Genomic DNA, 19,444 nt, shown 5'->3' with positions numbered 1-19,444 from the left:
GCTCAAAAGGCACGTCATGCCATTAAAGGGTACCGAACTCACAGCGCCACTTTTCTTCACACACACAACCTTCTGCTTTAATTTATTGTGCTCTTTCAGGTCTGAAGGAGCTTGAATAACTATGCGAACTGAAATTTAGTGCCAATCCCTGAGCTGGCAGACCTACCCCGGGATGGACAAAGATGTTCGCGTCCCCAGGCAGCTGTGACTTCACTTTCACGGTTCATGGAAGAGGACGGTCCTTCTGCCCTAGATGTCCCGGTGTGGGACTTGGGGGCCATCACATATGGCCCCAAGTTGGCCTCAATTCCCAGTGCTACTTTTCAGAGCTCCTCTGAGTTGTTCTCTAAACAACCACACCCCTAAGCCTGTGAAACAACAGGCTTTCTAGGACAGGCATCGTGGTGCACACCTGCTGGGAAAATCTGTTCTCTGGTCTCTTTCTCAAGCCCAGCAATGAATGAGCAGAGGAGAAGAAGGAAAGTGGAAGAAGGGAAAGAAACGTGCAAGAACCCGTGATGATTCTCCGGTACACCCTGACTCTCATAAATGGCCTGGGTTAAAATTCACCACTGGCAACCGGGCCCAAGCACCTCATTTGCATTGCGGTGGCCACGCTTCTTCATTGAAACGAGATAGACTGGATCCCCTTCACTTTGCAGAAAAGGCTGCAAGGCAGGTGCAGTCACCCAGCAGCTGTACCCGAAACCAGGACCAGAGGCCTGACAAGAGCTAACTCGTCGCCTCCGCTCGGAAGTTACCTGTCTGATGAGCTGTGTGCCTAGTAAGGCCTTAAATTTCCGACTCCCGACGTGCAACCTGAGTAACGGGCAGAGCCATGCAAACGCAGTGCTCTCAGAAGGTGTCTCGTCTCGTCCAAGTGCAAGACCAGAGGGCCAGCAGTCCCTGCCGGCACAATCCATCAGCTTTTGCTGCCACTGCTGTAAGTCAATAGGATCGGGCAGACAGCTGTCAGAGATGGAGCCGGGACAAGCAAGAGCATTTAATGAAATTTTATTTTGAAAATATGGCAAGAGTCTAAGGCACTTCAAACATTTAAATACATTTAAGACCAAAGTAAACGTGACATGGTAGAAAGGAATCCATAAATACGTGGAGAACCACACTATGTTTCTCTAGAGGCAAATATATAGCCAATTCCTCTAACGTGATTCAACCCTTGTCATTAGGTACAGATTTGTGCAATTATTAATTAAAAACATGGTAATGTTACACGTACTTCTTCATGTCTCAAGGACGATGGAATATAAAAGGTGAAAATACTGTGTCAATTTTATATAGATGCCTTTTATATAAAAAGTCATATAATACACCCACCCAGATAAACCCAACCGAAAAGCTTTCTTTTCATTAAGTTTTGTACTTTCCGAGAGTTCTGTCTTCTATTTTTAAACCAGGAATCTACCAGGCCAGGCCCAAGGTGCTGACGATTGGTCATCTCCACTCCCTCACTTTCCAACAGTGAAGACAAAAGGAAAATCAACAAAACCCTCCCGGAATGGGATTTTCAGAGCTTGCCAATGGCTCCACAAGGGGTAAATATAAATACTTGGCGGACAATTGTAAGACCGCCAAGCCAGTGAGAACCTGACGCTTCTTGGCAGTGGCGAGGGCGGGAGAGAAGGGAGTAGGGGCTGCCCGCTCAGGTCAGGTCACCATATCCTACGACTGTACATAACGGAGCAGAGACTCAACAGCAACAGAGACGCGGGTGGGCTCGCCCCCGCGCACAGGGAAGGCGGCCAGGTGGGAGGCGGGGTGTGCCGGGCGGCACGTCCCTGCTGGCTCCGCCCCCACCGTGCAGCTCCAGGCTTCCGCCCTGGCTTACCCGTTCTGTTTGCTGGTGAGCTCAGGCACAGCACGCATACATTCAGTATCTGTCACCCCAAGAGGAACAATTAGCAGCTTAGTGGTGGCAGGTAAATGGACGGCTATTTGCATATGATCAGTCAAATGAACTCCGGTGGGTGGGGCCAGGAGATGTCTTCCTTCCAAGCCTGGGGGTACCCTAGAGACCAGGAAAGGAAAAAAAAAAGGCGGGGGGCAGTTAATGAGTGACCTCAAGCAGATGTGTCCTCTATAACAGGGGCTGTGCCCGCCACAGCTGACAACCACCTGTGAGCCAGCGTGAGGGCAGCTGGGACAGGGGACACAGACCCATCAGCAGGAGCTGCTCTGAGCAGCTGTCCGGCTGTCCTGGGAAGTCGCTGTCCCGCTAAGAGTGGGCTCTGGGAACAGAGGTTGCTGCTCACTGTCTGCTTTAGGAAAAATGCCAGGAACGTAGCAATATGTACTCACAGGCACACGATGTGCCACTTGGATAATTCTGTCCAGAAATAAACCCTTCACGTGAGGAGGGCATAAGCGAATGTTTGTTTCCCAAGGACAAGCAGGTGCCCAGCCTCTGTGCTGCTCACCACCAGCACTCCTGGCCTTGTGGGCGGGGCAAAGATCATGAACTCTCAAGTTCCAGACCAAATCTCCCATTTTCAGAATCCTCAGAGAACCCGCACTGCCTGCCAGCTCCCCAAGAGGGGGGCCGGCCAGCCTGCTGGATTTCGGCCTGTTCACACATGTCAAATGCACAACACTGACCGGAGACTGGGCCTTCGCGAAGTTGACATGGGCGTACAGGAGAACGGCGATGTCCTTGTGTCCCGCCTCCAGGGCTATCGAGAGTGCCGTGCTGCCGTCCTAGAGGAAAGAACAAGCCAGGCTGGGTTTCTCACACTTACGGACGGCCAAATGGGAGCAAAACAAATACTTTCCAAGAAGTGATAAAGTTCCCCAAATTTGTTCAGTTCTTCAGGAGACTTTTCCGGACCTCTGTGTGCTAAGCCCTAAGGACGAATGGGGCACAGCGTCCACAATGGGGAAGTCCCAGTCGGAGAAGAATCACCTCACCCCCTCTGGCTCACGGTGGTTAGAGTGTAGATGTGTGCACAGTACGTGCTCAACAAATGCGGGCTGCCTGCGAAGACATTTCTCAACTATTCTTCCCACCAGCTGGGGGCTCTAGGGGAAGATGTGGGTGGAAACATAGTTTCTTTTTTCCATATGTTTCCCAGGGAGCAGGCAATACCACAGTGTATTCTGCCACCCTGCAATTTGTCAAAGATCTTTTAGCTTTCCTCTTTGGGAAGGAGTCCCTCCTCCAGCCCTGATCACCCCCAATCGAATGCTGTGAATCCTGCTGCCTTACAGAAATACATCTTATGAAAACATGCGGGTGGGGTGCCTTGGGGGGGGGGGGGCTCAGTTGGCTAAGCTTCCGACTTCCGCTCAGGTCACAGTCTCCCGGTTCCTGAGTTCGATGCCCGCATCTGGCTCTGGGCTCAGAGCCAGGCTCAGAGTCTGGAGCCTGCTTTGGATTCTATGCCTCCCTATCCCTCTGCCCCCCGCCCACTTGCACTCTGTGTCTCTCAAAAATAAACATTAAAAAGAATTTTAAAAGAAAAGTATGGGGGGAAACACTAAATATGGAAAAGTTAAAAAGTTTCCAGTTAAATGTTTGGTTCCCATTAAATTGCAGGGATATAGAGGATGTAAAGGAGCAATAAACCAAAAACCCAAAGGCAAAAAACCAAAAAACAAACAAAAAAAAACCCCAGCACAAGTTATTTTCCGTCTGGTCTTGGAATAAGGATTCCCTTATGGTCCCTAGCAGCAGGAAACAATTCCCATGTGGCTGGCATCTATGGTCCTTCCCTCCCACCCAGGATACTCGGAGCGACTTGTCCAGGGGAGACCAGCTGCACGCCCTCGTCTTCCATTAAGCATAAGGAAGCAGACAATTAGTCGAGGTGGCCAGCATTTCCGGAAGCCACTGTGCTTCTCTGGCCTCTTCTTACCACACTTACAGGCTGTTCTTTGCTAAGCGAAGAGTGAAGTAAAAGCAAACGAAAAACAAGACACATGAAACACAAACTGCTCTTGAGGAAAGGGGAGGTGGAAGCTGTCTCCCTGCTCCAGCGGAAGGCGTTCACTCCCAGGGAAGTGCGTGCATCTGTGGAAGCCCGTCAGCCCTTGGTACCAGTAAATACCTGCACGGGTTTGCTCTTCCTGCTGGCTTGGGCCCACAGGGACCCGACATTAAGTGCAAAAAAGGATATTTTCCTTCTAATGTTTTAGTGTTTTGAGCTGAAGGAAGCTCTGGTCCAAACCTGTGCTCCACAGAGACAAACTTTCCAAAACAGAACCAATCCAGCCTGACCTCTGTGACCTTTGCACTTGGAACCACATCACCACCCAAATATTAGTTCCTGTGCCTTCACCTGTTGGTACTCCTCCCCTTTGATCCAGAGACATCCAGAAGCTGCAACTTTCCTTACGACGTGTCCTGGGCAAGGGGTTATCTCGAACAGGGACAGCTCAGGAACCGGGAGAACGGATCGGATGGGGAAGATGGAAAAGCAGAGCAGGGTGGGGGAGATGTGCTCAAAGGAGCCGGGATGGTCTGGAGGGCCTATAGCTGAGGAGCTGCATGAATCAGCCACTCTGACGGGCCCCAGGGAAGGGCAGGCTTGCCTTCATTTCACGGGTGGGAAAGCGTTTCCGTGTGCTAACAAGTGGTTCAAGGCATGCAATAACCCAGCCCGGAACAACTCGCAGTCCAGATTTCCAGGACTGGGGACCTGGTCCTCTCTTCTTCGTGGGCCTGCAAGTTGCCCACGCTGGCTCTATTCTGTGTTGTAAATCTGTTTATGGCCCTTCGGCAAGCTGGTTCTCATCCATGCCCGTCACCCCTCCTCCTGTAACGAATGAGGGGGCCGAGGCCCGCTGACCTTCCTGCCTTCTGCTCTAGTTGAATCAAGTGTCAGTTTGCACACGGTAAACGGTGCCAAGCCAGACAGGGAAAGGAGGTGGCCCGGACCACAACAGAAATCCCCACAGAGCATCAGGGAGGATGTGCTCTTTCCCTTCCCCGTGGCCCCTGCAGGGCCCGTGGGAGCCACTTACGTTGTCTTCCAGGTGGCCATTGCAGCCCGGCTGGGCCAGCAGCAGCTTGACGATCTCCACGTGCCCGTGCTCACTGGCACACATGAGGGCGGTGGAGCCCTCGTCGTCCTGGATGTTGACGTCCGCCCCGCAGGCCAGCAGGCCCTTCACCATGTCGATCCGCCCGTGACTGACCGCCAGCATGAGGGCTGTCTGTCCCGCCTGTGGGGAGGCAGGGCGGGGCGCTTCAGTGGCACATGCTGGCAGAGTGGGGGGGGGGGGGGGTGGGGGGGGGGTGGTGCCGGACTGGGGCGGGAGGTGGGGGGATGGTGGCATGACGACACAGGGAACGAAGCACATGTGGGATTAACGTGGGGCTGTGCGGTGGCAGGCACGGAGGGAGAGAGTTTCTCATTCTGAGCTACGAGCTAAGCAACGTCAAGTAATGGGTCAGTTTTCGCCTGTCGCTTGCAGGATCTATCTGGTTACAGCAAGAAGCTGGCAAGTTCAAAGGAGCTTCAAAGTCCAACTGTGAACACATCTGCACCGCGCACGCTCTGCTTACGATATGGAGACAGTTGGGAAGCAACTGTCGCTGAGCAGACGGTGGAGACTCCCGGGCCCCCAGATGCAGGCTGACCTACGGTTTACATGCACATGCTCCCAACAGAGGCAGCGCCAAGGCCGGGGAGTAGGGAGCCTGCAAGGTGAAGCTGAAGCCAGTACCTCACAGCTCTGCCCAGTCGCTATGGACCGCCAGGCAGCCACGCGGACACGAGGCCAGGCCCCAAAGCGCGTGTTCAGTGACGGGAAGCACGGCCCTGGCCCGCACAGGTCAGAGCTGCGGAAGCGCATGCTCAGCAGCGGAAGCGCGGCACGGCCTGGGGCGCATGCTCAGTGTTGGGAAGCAGGGCCCTGGGCCGGCACGGGTCTAGAGCTGCGGAAGCGCATGCTCAGCGGTGGAGGGTGCGGGTCAGAGCTGCGCAAGCGCGGGCCCGGGACGCAAGCGCGCTCACCTGGCTGGCTTTGGCATTGACGTCCCCGCAGCCGAAGAGCTCTTCCACGACACGCATGTCCTTCTCTGCTTCCACCGCGGCAAGGGCTGCCAGCATGATGGGGGTGTATCCCGCCTTGTTCTGGTGGTCCACGTTACACACGTCTGCAAAGACACGTGTCCCTTTAGGGAGAAGCCTTCCAACAGCGTCCCTTCTCCCCAGCACCTGAAGGAACGGGGTTTGGAGGAGGCCAGTGAAATGGCCTCAGGTGCTCCAAGTCCCAGAGTGACTCAGACGGAAACACAAAATACGTTTTCATGTCAAACCAAGAAAAAAGGTCTCTTTGGTACTGTGTGAGGCCAGAAGCAGCAGAAGTGACAGTAAGCTTCCACGGCACCTCTTGTTCCCAACTAGTGGCTGACCTTCAGAAGCTCTGAAGTCAGGGGGCTTGGTCTAGGAAATGGTTGCTTTGAAGGGTCAACAAAGATGTTGGGATGTGGAGATTAATCTATGTTAAGGGGACCCCTGTTTTGCAATGAAGAAGGCAGTGAAAGCTACAAATACTTAGGAGGGACTTGTAAAGGTTTATGCAGAGAACACCATGGTGTTACCTGCTCAGCCATCAGTACCTGTTCTGACACCCTGATTTTGCCACCCTGACTTGTTGGGGCCCTTGGAAGCCGGACTCCAACCCCACGACACCTATCAAGCTGTTCTAGGAACTTGGTCTGAGAGCAAATGCAGTTAAGAAACTGTGAGGACTAACAGACACAATAAACCAGACCTTTTCCGTTCCTGTAATTCTTTTTTTTTTTTAATATATATATTTTTAATGTTTACTTATTTTTGAGACAGAGAGAGACAGAGCATGAACAGGGGAGGGTCAGAGAGAGAGGGAGACACAGAATCCAAAGCAGGCTCCAGGCTCTGAGCTGTCAGCACAGAGCCCGACGCGGGGCTCGAACTCACGGACCGCGAGATCATGACCTGAGCCGAAGTCGGACGCTTAACCGACTGAGCCACCCAGGCGCCCCAGCCATTCCTGTAATTCTTACGGAGGCTTTGGGGGCTCAATTACGCTTAGTAAATTCCTTTAGCACTTTCTAATAAAATGAAAGGAATGGAGAGTGCAGGAAAGCAGCTTTCACATGTGACCAAATATAGTTAAAATGTTCAGGATGTTTCATCGTTAAGGGGTGAAGAGAGAAGGTACTACCACAAAACGTCCCTTGAGTTCTAAAATAACTGCATACCAGGAACATGATGGTATTTACACAAGGGCATGTTTTTGTGTGTAGAAAGGGAAAAAGAAAAGAAAATGCTGGGTGATGGAGAAGCACGTGGGCAAACATGCTCTCAGAGGCTCCTCATCTGTGATGTTCACTCCCTCACAGATGGTTGCCGGTCACCCACATTCACCAACACACCGTATGGAGCCCCAATCACAGCCTGTAATGGTGACCAGTACAAAACTCAGTCAACCCAGAAGGATGACTAACCAAAGCCATCCAACAATGGAGGTGAAATCATTTGATTTACCAAAATATCTCATCCACACAAATTTTCCAAGGGTAGATTAAACTGTTGCTTTCAAGAGCAAAAAATCTGAAATCTGTTTAGCTTTTCTGGATATTAACCACTTTTCTGTTGAGACAACAACGTGGCCTGACAGGACCAGCAGCTCTGTTTATCCTCTGGGAAGGAGGCTTGGAATTCCTTCTCATGAGATGGAAGCAGTTTTGGCCTCCATAGCCCCATACGCTGGGAATAAGCAAACTTAGAAAAGACGATAAATCTGCCCAGTTACTTCTCTGCAGTAATTCAATTTCCCCAAAACAGAGTAGAAGAAATTGGAGAGTTGAATCAAGAAACAGTGCATGAAAACTGGACAATTTTATTGCATATTCTAAATCAAATGTTCACACTGTTCTCACTAATAAGACCAAAGTACTATAAGTTCTGTATCAGTCACATACTAGAAGTAAAAATGCGTATTTCAAAAATAAATCAGAGTCACTTGGGGACTAGGTGAACCACTGGCTGCTCTATTTGAACAAAAAGTTGGAAGCTCCCAATTTTCCAAGGGGACCCCTTCTATCTAGCACACCCTCGCTTCATGTTTAATACACGTCAGAGGCTATATTCTGGGATGGGATATTCCAGTTATAAACAAGATGTCACTGTCCTCATTACTATGGCTCAGAGAGAAGAATAACAATTTCTTCACTCTATGCTGAGTTGTCAATAACAAGGTATATTTTGGTGGGAATATACCATTGGTGATGATTCTGCTATAATCTGGTATAGTGGCTTTGCATGGTCCCCATCTCGGCTAACTGTACATATCTGGGAGGCAGTTGGATGGGGTCGGGGAGCCAGGACAGGAAGAGCAGCCTGGGGACACCAAAGCTGTGACTCTGGCCCTACGAGCAGTGATCTGTCTCCTGAGAGCGCACCCGCCCAGCCTGCATGACTCAGCTCAGGAGGGACCCTGAGTCATGTTCACCTCCAGGGATATACCTCGCCTGAACGCAGCAAAACTGCAGCAAGACTATCCTTAAAACCTCCCCTCCAAACAGACCTGGAATCTGTGCCACCCTGCTTTGTTTCCATTTCACGCCTCCCCTCAGTGACTCAAGGATGACATTCTTGGCCACATCATGCGGAAAAGCAACGGATAGGGTGCTAGGGTGGTCACAGAACTGAGGTGTGGCTCAACCAGCCTCTCTGAGATGAGTCACACCCCAAGTGCTGAGGGGAAGAGACCAGGACGGCCAACGCACCGGCGTCCAAGAGCAGCTTCACGATCTCGAAATTGGAATGTGACACGCTGTAATGGAGGGCCGTGTTGCCGTTGCCATCCGCCATGTTGATGATGTGGCGCAGGACGTCCGGGGAAACGGCCTCAAAAGCAGCTATGTAGTCCCCCACCATGGCCGGGCAGGCCGACTTCTGACTGGATACGCGGAACCACTCGTGCTGCAGGGTGTTCAGACAGGACCGCTGCCAAGACACCAGCAAGGGGCATTAGTTCTTCTATTTATAGACCTTTCCGAGACCCAGCTGCAAGCCCAAGAAATGAGACCTTTTATAGTCAGGGTGCGTGCAGTTAGAATTTGCTCTCAAAGAATGACTAATGAAACGCAGAGCCCTAAGAGAAGCCTCAAACTCCAAACTGGAGCGTCCCTCCTGCTTTTCAACGACGGACACGTTCTAACTTCTAAAGAAGAGGTCAAGGTCAGACAGCAATACTCAGGAGCTCCACCAGCAAGGTGCAAAATCTGGCTCTGCTACTTGTGGGCCGTACAGTCCTGGGAAAGACACTCATTCTGTGCCTAAGTTTACTCATCTGCAAAACGGGGATGGTAAGAATACCTTTGCCTCACAGCACTCACCAGGAGGACAAACGAGGCAAGACACACGAAAACGCTCAGGCCTGGCTCCAGTGATTATCGAACTATTAATATTACGTAAATTGTGCTGGCCCTGCACCTGATTTTCAGAGTAGTCAGGACAGAAGAAGTGACCTCACCCACACTTGATGATGCTGCTTTCTTCCTATACAGACCAACCTCAACTCCTTCAACATCCCCACAGCACTGGGCTGGGAGACTGTAAGCATGTAGCCAGTTCATTGTCACTCCAATCCCAGATACAAACGTTCAACCACGGGAAGGGCTTAAAAAGCAGGTCCCAAACAAATGACATTTCTCATGAAGGATCCTCTGCATCTGATCACGAGCCCCAGGCGCCCTCCCTTGGGCTGTGGACACATGAACATGGCGTTTGTTTCCTGGTCAATCAAGTCAATCCCAGACCGTATGAAGTTCAGTGCAGACTGTGGGCAGCCACTGCTGGTGATGGAAAGAGCTATAACACTTCTTCCATGAGCCCTCTTTTACATGAGTTTACCACCCATTCATTTGTGCTTTGCTTCTTCTTCTTCTTCTTTTTTTTTTTTTAAAGCGAGTTCTGTGCCCAATGCAGGGCTTGGACTTGGGACTCATGATCTCACGATCCCAAGATCAAAAGTCACGTGCTGTACTGACTGAATCAGCCAGGTGCCCCTTGTTGCTCACTCTTTAAAGACTTCAAAATATATCAGAGAAAGATGGACCGCCTCTGTCAAAAGCACCAGAACCCAGGAAGTCCCCTTTCTACAGAGGCTGGAGCTGGAATTGTACAGCTTCCGTATCTTTATCATCCTGCTACTGCTTATTCAGTTTTAGCCCATTCAGTCGTACTCTGGGCCACCTGGTAAAAAGGGTCCTGGGCTGGAAAAAATGCATCACATGTTTTCTTCTGCTCACCCTTTTACGTATTCAGATTTCCATTTCTCTGGAGTCCATCATCACGCAGAGGGAAGGGAACTGTGTCGTCTGGGTGGCGACGTCTGTTACGGATATGCACGTGCTGTCCTGTGATGGTTACCTGGCCCCGGCAATGTCATCATTCAGGTGTCTCCCACTTTTCACAGAACAATGCTTTAAACACTTTTTCACCAAGCGAGTTCAACTTAACCAAAAAGGTATTGAGCACAGAGTGTGCATGTGACAACATGCTTGGCAACCTGGGGCCGCAGCATCAGTATTTTGGGAATGGTAGAAGAAAAAGTCTATTATGGCTATAAGACCTAGGGTCCAGAAGCACCAGTTTTTAAGCCTAGGTTAAACCTTGTGGGAAATATTAACACTGCAGTGACGTTTCCTGGTTTTGCTATTTGTGACTGAAGCACAGACAGGGATTTAGTTTATGCTGATGGAGTTCAACATGTGGTTCTGGGATCCCTCTAGGTCAGGGGTTTTATTTAGTATTTCCTTCTGTAAACATCACCGCCGTGCTCCTTCCTCAGCACACTAATTCAATGTCAAGACACAGCTGGCTCTGATAAATTTAAGTTTCTATAGCAATATAAACAAATGGGTGAAGAAAACATAATTTAACAAACAGGATTCAGAGAGGAGAAATAAAACACGGACCAGGACTTGAGACAGGTAAAATCTAGCCCCAGTACTAACTAGTAGCTAGTTAACTAGCTCTAGATGAATCTCATAATCTTTAGGGCCTCAGTTAAGACAGGATAGACCAGAATACAGTGGCCTCACAGGTGTGCACGCCCAGGGACCTCTCATGCCTGTGATGGCTGTCACCAGTTCTTCAGATTGTGTGTGTTGTACATGATGAAAACCGTGCCTTTCCAGGATTAGGCAGCCCCTGAAGTCCCTTCTTGTTCTAACATTTTGGTTTCATAACTTTATAATCCTCTGAAACTTAGAAATCAACTTTCTCACTGGCTGCTGACAGATGCAGCATAAAACTTCACATTAACAAGATGCAAATATTCAAATGCAAACTGTATCTAACGTAACTGAGAATTTACATTTTTCTCACTGTGCTGCGAGAAGTGTCCATCAGAGGGCCAGTCTGACTGCGAGAGGAGCTGCACCTCCAAACGTCACCAACACACGAGGGAGCAAGGAGCTTGGCCATGGTATCAGAGGCACCATCGCCACGGAAACGCTCACCTGTCCTGCACTGGGCCATTCATGTGCCCAAAGCGACCCCCTGCTTCTCTGCCGCGTGTTTCCAAGTCTCTCAAAGTGTGCGACAATGACAAGTACAGTCACTCCTAAGTTTAAAAATAGTGGCTGCCTGCATTCCGCATCAGAACTTAATATGCAGTTTCATAATTGAAAGGAATGCTGACCTCGGCCCAGAGAGGTTGCTTTGAAAAACACACGCCAACTTGGAAAAAAAAAAAAAAATTCTGGTGACTCTTCTCCCTGGATGACAAGGTTCTGTGAGCAGAAGCAGAACCTGTAGAAAGCTGACGACTGACTACAGTTCACCTTCCGTTCCATGGGCGTGAGGCCCACTGTGCATACACGAGTGAGAAATAGTTCGGGGAAAGGCACACGAGTGACAACAGCTCAGGGCAGGCTAGAGACACCCTCACAATGGGGTCCACTCGGGTCCTTTGTACGCACTGGGGACAGTGTCTGCAGGGAAGACTCACCATGTCCTTGCTGGTCAAAGCTTTGGGGTCATTCATGTTATTTTTCAGTAAGTTGCATGCAGATAACATCTTTTCACTTAATTCATACCTAAAAGGGGACAAGACAAAAGAGAGCTTATGTTTGGCCACAAAAGGAAAGGCATTTTTATTTCCAACTCTACAGTCCTTTAAAACACAAGAGGCCCCAAGTTGACCTGGAGCAGGTTGTGGTGGTATAAGGTGCTTGCCTGGAGGTCACACAGGCGTCCCCAGGCATCCAAGCATCGAAGCCACTGCACAGAGCCAGTGTGTCCAGCCAGAGCTCAGCTCTGGCCATACGGGTAGCTTTCGGCTTCACCTGTTTGGCCTTTATGATAGTGTGGACTAACATCTGGAGATCTTTCCCTCCTTCTGTTCTAAGTTCTCAAAAATATTTTCAATCGTAAGAGGTTGATGCAGTCTGTGTTACCACATATCCGTTATGCTGACCAGTAAACCACACCCGTGAACTCTGCAAGTGTGGAACCCTCCTGAAAATATCAACTTAAAAATTGCATGACATATGGTACACAAATTATATCTCAATAAAGCTGTTAAAAAAAAATCTAGATGATAAGATCCTGAGCCACGTGAAAATACTTGGAAATATAAACTAGAAACACTTACCTCGTATTCATGTAGTTAAACTTCCATTTGCACAATTAAATAGAAGTTTAGTGAAATGTTCTATTTATACTTCACACAGTGGGAAAACATCTTGAAATTTCCATCTGTTCTAGTCTCTCCTGTTTTATAAGCATTGATTCTCTATTTGCTAACAGTCTGTAAAATCTGCTACATCGTTAGATACGTTTCAATCAGAGTATTTACTTGATATTTTAGCTGCTGTTCAGGATATTCCCAAACCCATTCTCGTGGTGTTCCTTATCACTCACTGAGCAACAATATAGACATGTGACTGATTACATCATCTTTACGGTGAATGTGGTCCCTGAGGCTAAAACACTGTTCCTCTTATGCACAGAGATGTTACCATAACAATACTGACACCAGTATCCAGAAAAATGGCAAATGATATAACCTGAAACCTTGAAAGAAATGTGCTGGCCACACAAAGTTCTGATATGCCTTTAAATATAAGGTGGGTTGTCCAAACAATGGAAACCTCAGTGGCACTTAATAGTTCTGTGGACAGTGGCTCCACATATAAAATTAGATAGCGAATAGGTTTAAAGGAAACAAAGGTGACAGGCTGAGGAGCCCTTCCCTTTGCCGCTCCTCTGAGAGACCTAGAACTTATCCCCCTCCACCTATATTTATGAGCAGCAGACGCGATGGTCGTACCTTTGAGGATGAAGTTTAGCTTTCCTTTGGGGGTCAGAAAGACCAAACCAATAGTTACAATTGCAAAATCTCCTAACTGGACAACCGTTCTGCCCAAGCACATTGAACGTGGGAAAGGTTAGGGAGGGGAGGGGAGTGTACCACACCTCTCTCTGATTTCCACCTTCTCAGGTTCACATTCTGGAACCTGCATTTCATCTTCCACCCTGGCGGACTTGAAACCTTCCATATTAACTGCATGGTGCCCTTCCGCCATTCCCCGAGTGTCTTCGTCCTCCTCTTCCTCCTCCTCTTCCTCAGGAGGATACTCAATGACGTCACACTCGTCATCTGACTCGGAGGAAGAGCTTTCATCTGAGCTGGAATCATCACTTGAAGTTGTTTCATACCTAGGTGGCAATTGGGAGTTCAGGAGATGCAAGGCGTGCCCGGAAAGACCCCGTGACAGAAGTTTTTATGCAGGGAAAGCTAACTGACTCCGGACATTTCACCAGTGGTTTTAGACCCTGCATTTAGAAGTTCAAAGTAAGTTCTATTTAAAAATCTGGTGGTTTTGAATGGGCTCTGACTTAAAAGGGGCAACTTGGGTTCCCAATCGGTATCATTATACACTTGTAGGAAAAATATGTATAAATACAGCACCTCTGGCTTAGTAGAAATCAAAGGAAACTCAACTTCATGAAAGAAGTTAAGGTCTGCAGTGGTTCATTTTTTTCTGTGCCTTTTCTTCTCCCTTACATTCTTCCTGTTTTGCTTCATTAACTGTACCAGTGTTACGGTGAACCGATTATGTAAGTAACCCATAGTTTCTCTGGTCCATATGTCCTCCAAGACCTCCTGGGCCACATCACCCAATACGACTTCAAAGATTCAGAAAACAGGCCTCATTAAGTTAAAGCTCTACGGTACACTTTGCTATAAATATTACCTCCAATAACTGCCCTACTGCTTTCTTGTCGAGGCCATATATGGATTCATAGATTAGCTGCTCTGATTCAACTGTAGGAAGACAAATTGGCTTCACTACGTATCTGGCTCAATGAGAAACAAAAGAATAAACAGCTAATAAACACTCTATTTAGAGAGTCAAGAAGTGACGCACGGCTGGATTACTCATCAAGTGAAAGGCCCTACAATTTTGTTTGTATGCACGGAGAGCTAACAGCCCATTCTCAACGAGTGGACGGCCATCACCGGCCCGTGAAGTGATGCTCTCTCGCCTCTTTCTGTGTGTTTCTGAGTCTCATACAGGTAAGCACAAGTTGGCCAACACCGCGGGACACCTGCTGCCTGCTGCTTTTGTTGAAGACTACCGGTTTCAGATCAGAGGTGAGAAGATGTCAATAGCTCAGCTCCGTCAGGTGTCCTTTCAAGAGTGAGTGGCATATCCTTAAAGAGAGCGAGAAGAGGAGAGGACAGAAGCCCAACTGCACCTTTCTGAGGGGATCTTCCATCACCAAAATGTGGCAGCAGCCCAGACTAGCCACCTTTGAATGGGACTCGAGGAGGCAGGAGGCAAAGTAGACAGACAGACCATGGAGAGACGCTCGGACCGCCATCTTCCTTACCCTCCGTTAATGCCAACAAACTGCAGATTCTTCTTTGCTCCATTTGAATCTCTGCTGCCATCCTTCTTCTTCATGATCGACTTCAGCGTGCTTTCACTGTTGGTACATACTGTGAAAAAAGGAATCGAGGCGATCAAAATTAACATAACTCATATGCACACAAGTTAAGTGAACGAGAAATCTCTCCTCACGTATGTTTGGTTTTTCACCACATTTATGTCAATCTAGATCTTGGCATGTACATATGAGAAACTTGCACAGAATCCAATGGAAAAAGTGTATGCATACAAAGAAAACAATTTCAAGTTTTTTAAATGGAAAAAAAAACCCATTAGGACTTCCAGACATAACAAAAGCAATGACAACTAGCATCTGTACCAGGTTTCACTGTATAAAGTGACGCTGTATCTCATGTGGGCCTCAAAAATCACTTAGGCACTAAAATAGGGATTGTTATTATGCTTTTCCTTCAGCTGAGATGATCTGGGAAAAGTTGCTGCCTGCCAGACTGTGGAAGAATGAAATGGTGTTTAAAATATTTCATAATTCACAAAATCAGAGGAGTTTTCTTTGGGGATAGCACACCTCTTTCTTTGGTAAATCTTCGTGGAAGATATTCTAGGCCTACCTTCCTAACGTTTGGTTCTTAGGTCAGCGGTTATTCCAGGTCAATCTAGAAGGCACACTGACACCAGACTGGAACGCAGGCAATGCCGGTCCCAAAAGCCTGAGGCTGAGAGGGACCAAGCGAGGGGAATTACCATAGAGGCCGGCGGCTATCTGGTCGTCGGTCAGGTTCACGGGAGACAGCACGCTTTCCTGAGAGGGGAAGGCGTCCTGGCCGCCGAGCGGTCTCCCTTCCGTGGTCCCGGCTTCTTGCTCATGCCGGGATGTCTGGGTGTTGAACGGTCCTCCTGACTGAAGGCCTCCGCGCTTACAGGGGTATTCCAGACTACTGCCTGTCAGGAAGGAGACGGGTGCACAAGTGTGTGATGTCAGGACCAAACGAAGTGGGTTCAATTTTTTTTTTTTTTTTTTTGAAGATTTATACAACTCATCATCTTCTCAAGGGCTTTTCTCCCTGCATTTTCTTTCTGCATATATGGCAGTACCGTGCAAGCTGTCCAAACTCAAACCCCAAGGCCGCCTTCACCCTCAACCTTCCCTTTATCACCACATCCGGGTCCGCCCGGGCCTGTCCTTCCACCTCCCTCCCTTCTTCCTGGCCTGGCTGCTACCACCCTGCCCGGGTAGAACCAGCAGCGTAGGATCCTGACTGCCCTCTTGCTCCGCCACGCGCCTTGTGCACACTGCTACAGAGCAACAGCCAGGTCCCTGGAGTCCCGGTGGCATTCCGGCTCAAACGCACCTGAGCAAAGCTAAAACACTCCCCTCTGCTCAGGAAATGCGGCCCACCCTGTTTAGCCACATATTCTAGGCCACCCACAAGCTGGCACATCTTATTTCCTCTCCACCTGTGTTTCCCACCATGCCCGGGGTCCCTGTGGAGGTGAGGACTGCAGCCCAGTCACTGGGATGCTGAGAGTGGGCGTCTCTCATTCTCCTGACAGCACTTTGTACCTTATGCTCTCTCACCTGGAACGCTCCTTCCTCCCCCCTCACAGGGTCAAGCCCTCCATCACCCTCTCTTCTGAGCCTTCCCTGACCTCTCTGAATACAAATGATGTTCCTTTCTCCGTGACTCGCACAGCCCTCTTACCTCTCGGACTCTCTTACAGGATCTGTAGTAAGACAAGGTGCCAGATAGTTCCTGGGACCGTCTAAGACTCCCTTCTAGTCTGTGAGTATTCTGAGGGCACGAAACCATTCAAATCAACTCTCTCTCCTCACATTGACTACACTGCTTTTGTGTATTTGGAGTGCCTAATATTTGTTCACGGACTCAAGCAGAAGATGTGGTTAAATGACTGCACATAATTAACATATACAGGCATAGCACAGTATTTTCAATGTGGCTGACAAGGAAAGATGTTTACAACATATGATTAAATAAGAAAAGCAGATAAAATTCTACATATGTGATTCTATTAAAATACATATAAATACACACATCTGGAAGCTATGCAGATGTTAACTTTTCCCTGTGCTTGCCACTTTTTAGAGTGACTATTAACTGTGTTCAAAATCTTTCTTTCTTTTCTTTCTTTCTCTCTCTCTCTCTCTCTCTCTCTCTCTCTCTCTTTCTTTCTTTCTTTTTCTTTCTTTCTCTTTCTTCCCTCCCTCCCTCCCTCCCTCCCTCTCTCTCTTTCTTTCTTTCTTTCCTTACTTATTTATGAGACACACAGCATGAGTGGGCAGAGGAGTAGAGAGACAGAAAGACCGAACTCAAAGCAGGCTCCAGGCTACGAGCCGTCAGCACAAAGCCCAATGTGGGGCTCCAACTCAAGAACCATGAGATCGTGACTTGAGCTAAAGTCGGACACTCAAGTGATGGAGCCACCCAGGCGTCCCTGTTCAAAATCACTTTAAGAAAAGAGTAAGAAAATGCTTTGCCCAGCAAATTGTTTCTAGAAATTTTATCCTAAGGAGGTACAAAAAGATACAGAAGGATGTTTATTGTCTGCATGAATAAAACAGTGAAGAGGCAGATACCGCAGTATGCCAATAAGAAACCAGTGAAATAAGCTGTGGTATGTTGACACAAAGGAATTCTAGGCAGCCATTAAAAATGTTGGTGCAGAGGGGCACCCGGGTGGCTCAGTAGGTTGAGCACCTGACTCTTGGTTTCGGCTCAGGTCATGATCTCATGGTTTGTAGGTTCGAGCCCCACATCAGGCTCTGTGCTGACAGTGCGGAGCCTGTTTGGGATTCTCTCTCCCTTCTCTCTCTGCCCCCCTGCCTCAAATAAACTTAAAACAATTTTACAAAATGTTAACGTGGGTGGACATTTATTAGCACAGAAAGAGGAGCATAATGTATTAGCGAAGTTTTTTTTTTTTTTTTAACTTTATTTTATTTTGAGAGAGAGCACAAGTGAGGAAGGGGCAAGGAGAGAAGCAGACAGAGAATCCCAAGCAGGTTCTACTCTGTCAGTGCTGAGCCCAATGCGGGGCTTGAGCCCACAAACTGTGAGATCATGACCTGAGCTGAAGAGTTGAACGTTTAACCAACCGAGCCACCCAGGTGCCCCAGTGTGTTAGTGAGTTTTAAAAATAAGTTATTAAATTGTTCAGAGAAAATAAACTTATTTTGGTGAATGATTATATGTATACATATTAGAAGAAGTCTGGAAGGATCTAGAATAAACCTGCTTAACACTTCTTTTCCAAGGCCAAAGAATTACAGGTTGTTATGTTTTCTTCATTGTGTTTATTTCCTAAATTATGTATTGTAAACCTAACTTACTAATACAAATAAAAAACTTAAATCTACCCACAATGTGCTATGGTAAGAATCTGATCACAACTTTCTCTCTCTTCAAGTTCTGAAATCCCTTAGATCCTTAGAAGAAAAGACATTTAAATACTGATTGTATTCTAAGTCAATTAGGAAAAAAAGAACCATGATAAGATTCTACAACTGTTCTCTTCAAACTCCACTGTTGATACCAATCATCTGGGGTATCTGTTAAAGTGCAGGTTCCCAAGCACCCGCTGCTGTGACATCATTCTGCAGAACTGGGATGGGGCCCAGTGGTGGGCATTTCTGACATCTCCACGGTGCTGTCCCAAGAGACGCTGATGCAGGTGGCCCACTTTCAAAAGTACTGGTTTAAAACAATGACCCCCTAATAAAAAAGTGGAGGGAGGCAAAATAGTCACAGTGGGGCATTACCACCTCAATTTTAACTGTCATTTATCCAAGCTAAGAATTCTGAAAGCCAGGGACATTCGTTGACTTCGGAGCTGGACCAGAAGCCACGTTTCCTAATGCTGTCCGTGAATCAACAGCACCAGTGCCCTCTGCTAGCACTGCGGGCATGGGCCTCCCTCGGGGACTCCACAAACCCACCTTCCTCCCCTGCATACACAGGCAACATTGAATGCAGCCCTCCCAATCGTACTTAGCGCCCTTTTGACCTAATGTGCTCCCCCAACATCAAACAGGAAACGTCTAGAGCGCCTCTGACTTACTTTAAGTGAAGTAAACAACGCAGGGCCTTTGGCTCTGTCCCTCCTTCTCCAACCCCACTCATCACTGCTGCGAAATTACTGCAGTCACCTCTCCCACGTCTCAGCAGTTATCATCTCCGAGTGCCAGCACACTCTTCCTGGACAAACACTCACTAAGCACGCTCCTATTCAAGAACCAGTGAGGACTTTTACAATGCAAATACACCAACAGTTTTTTATTATTACTGAAACCACAAGCACATACAAAATTAGACGCCAGTAGAACAAATCCTTGCATGCCCATTAAGGGCTTCAACAACCGTGGGAGCTACCTGGCCTCACCTAGACTCCTCCACCCACACTCAGGATTGCTGGGATGCAAAAACTAGAGGGCTTACCACTCTCATCCATAACTATTTTAGTACACGTTCCTAAAATAAAGGGCTCTTAAAAATAATTACAGCATTAAAACTTTCAAATCTAAAAAATCTTAAACAAAAGCTTATTGCA

General features: G+C 48.2%; 1 protein-coding gene across 4 annotated transcripts in view; it reads right to left on the bottom strand.

Annotated features, from left to right (window-relative positions):
• Positions 1-998: 998 nt before the first annotated feature.
• Positions 999-19,444, bottom strand: part of KANK1 (KN motif and ankyrin repeat domains 1) — a 200,474-nt gene continuing 182,028 nt past the window's right edge. For 2 of the 4 annotated variants that reach the window (XM_027041094.2, XM_027041097.2), the window contains 9 exons: positions 15,623-15,820; positions 14,862-14,970; positions 13,440-13,682; positions 11,971-12,058; positions 8,738-8,957; positions 5,976-6,118; positions 4,981-5,181; positions 2,617-2,715; positions 999-2,029 (listed from right to left, as the gene is read on the bottom strand). In XM_027041094.2, the coding sequence (XP_026896895.1) occupies positions 1,967-2,029; positions 2,617-2,715; positions 4,981-5,181; positions 5,976-6,118; positions 8,738-8,957; positions 11,971-12,058; positions 13,440-13,682; positions 14,862-14,970; positions 15,623-15,820 (1,364 nt within the window). In that variant the 3' untranslated portion in view covers positions 999-1,966. The remainder of the gene's footprint in view (positions 2,030-2,616; positions 2,716-4,980; positions 5,182-5,975; positions 6,119-8,737; positions 8,958-11,970; positions 12,059-13,439; positions 13,683-14,861; positions 14,971-15,622; positions 15,821-19,444) is intronic. The other 2 variants (XM_053205305.1, XM_027041095.2) reach the window with 2 other exon arrangements.

This window comes from Acinonyx jubatus, chromosome D4, assembly GCF_027475565.1.
Source record: "Acinonyx jubatus isolate Ajub_Pintada_27869175 chromosome D4, VMU_Ajub_asm_v1.0, whole genome shotgun sequence".
Lineage (NCBI taxonomy): Eukaryota > Metazoa > Chordata > Mammalia > Carnivora > Felidae > Acinonyx > Acinonyx jubatus.
This window is presented reverse-complemented; position numbering and strand designations above follow the sequence as displayed.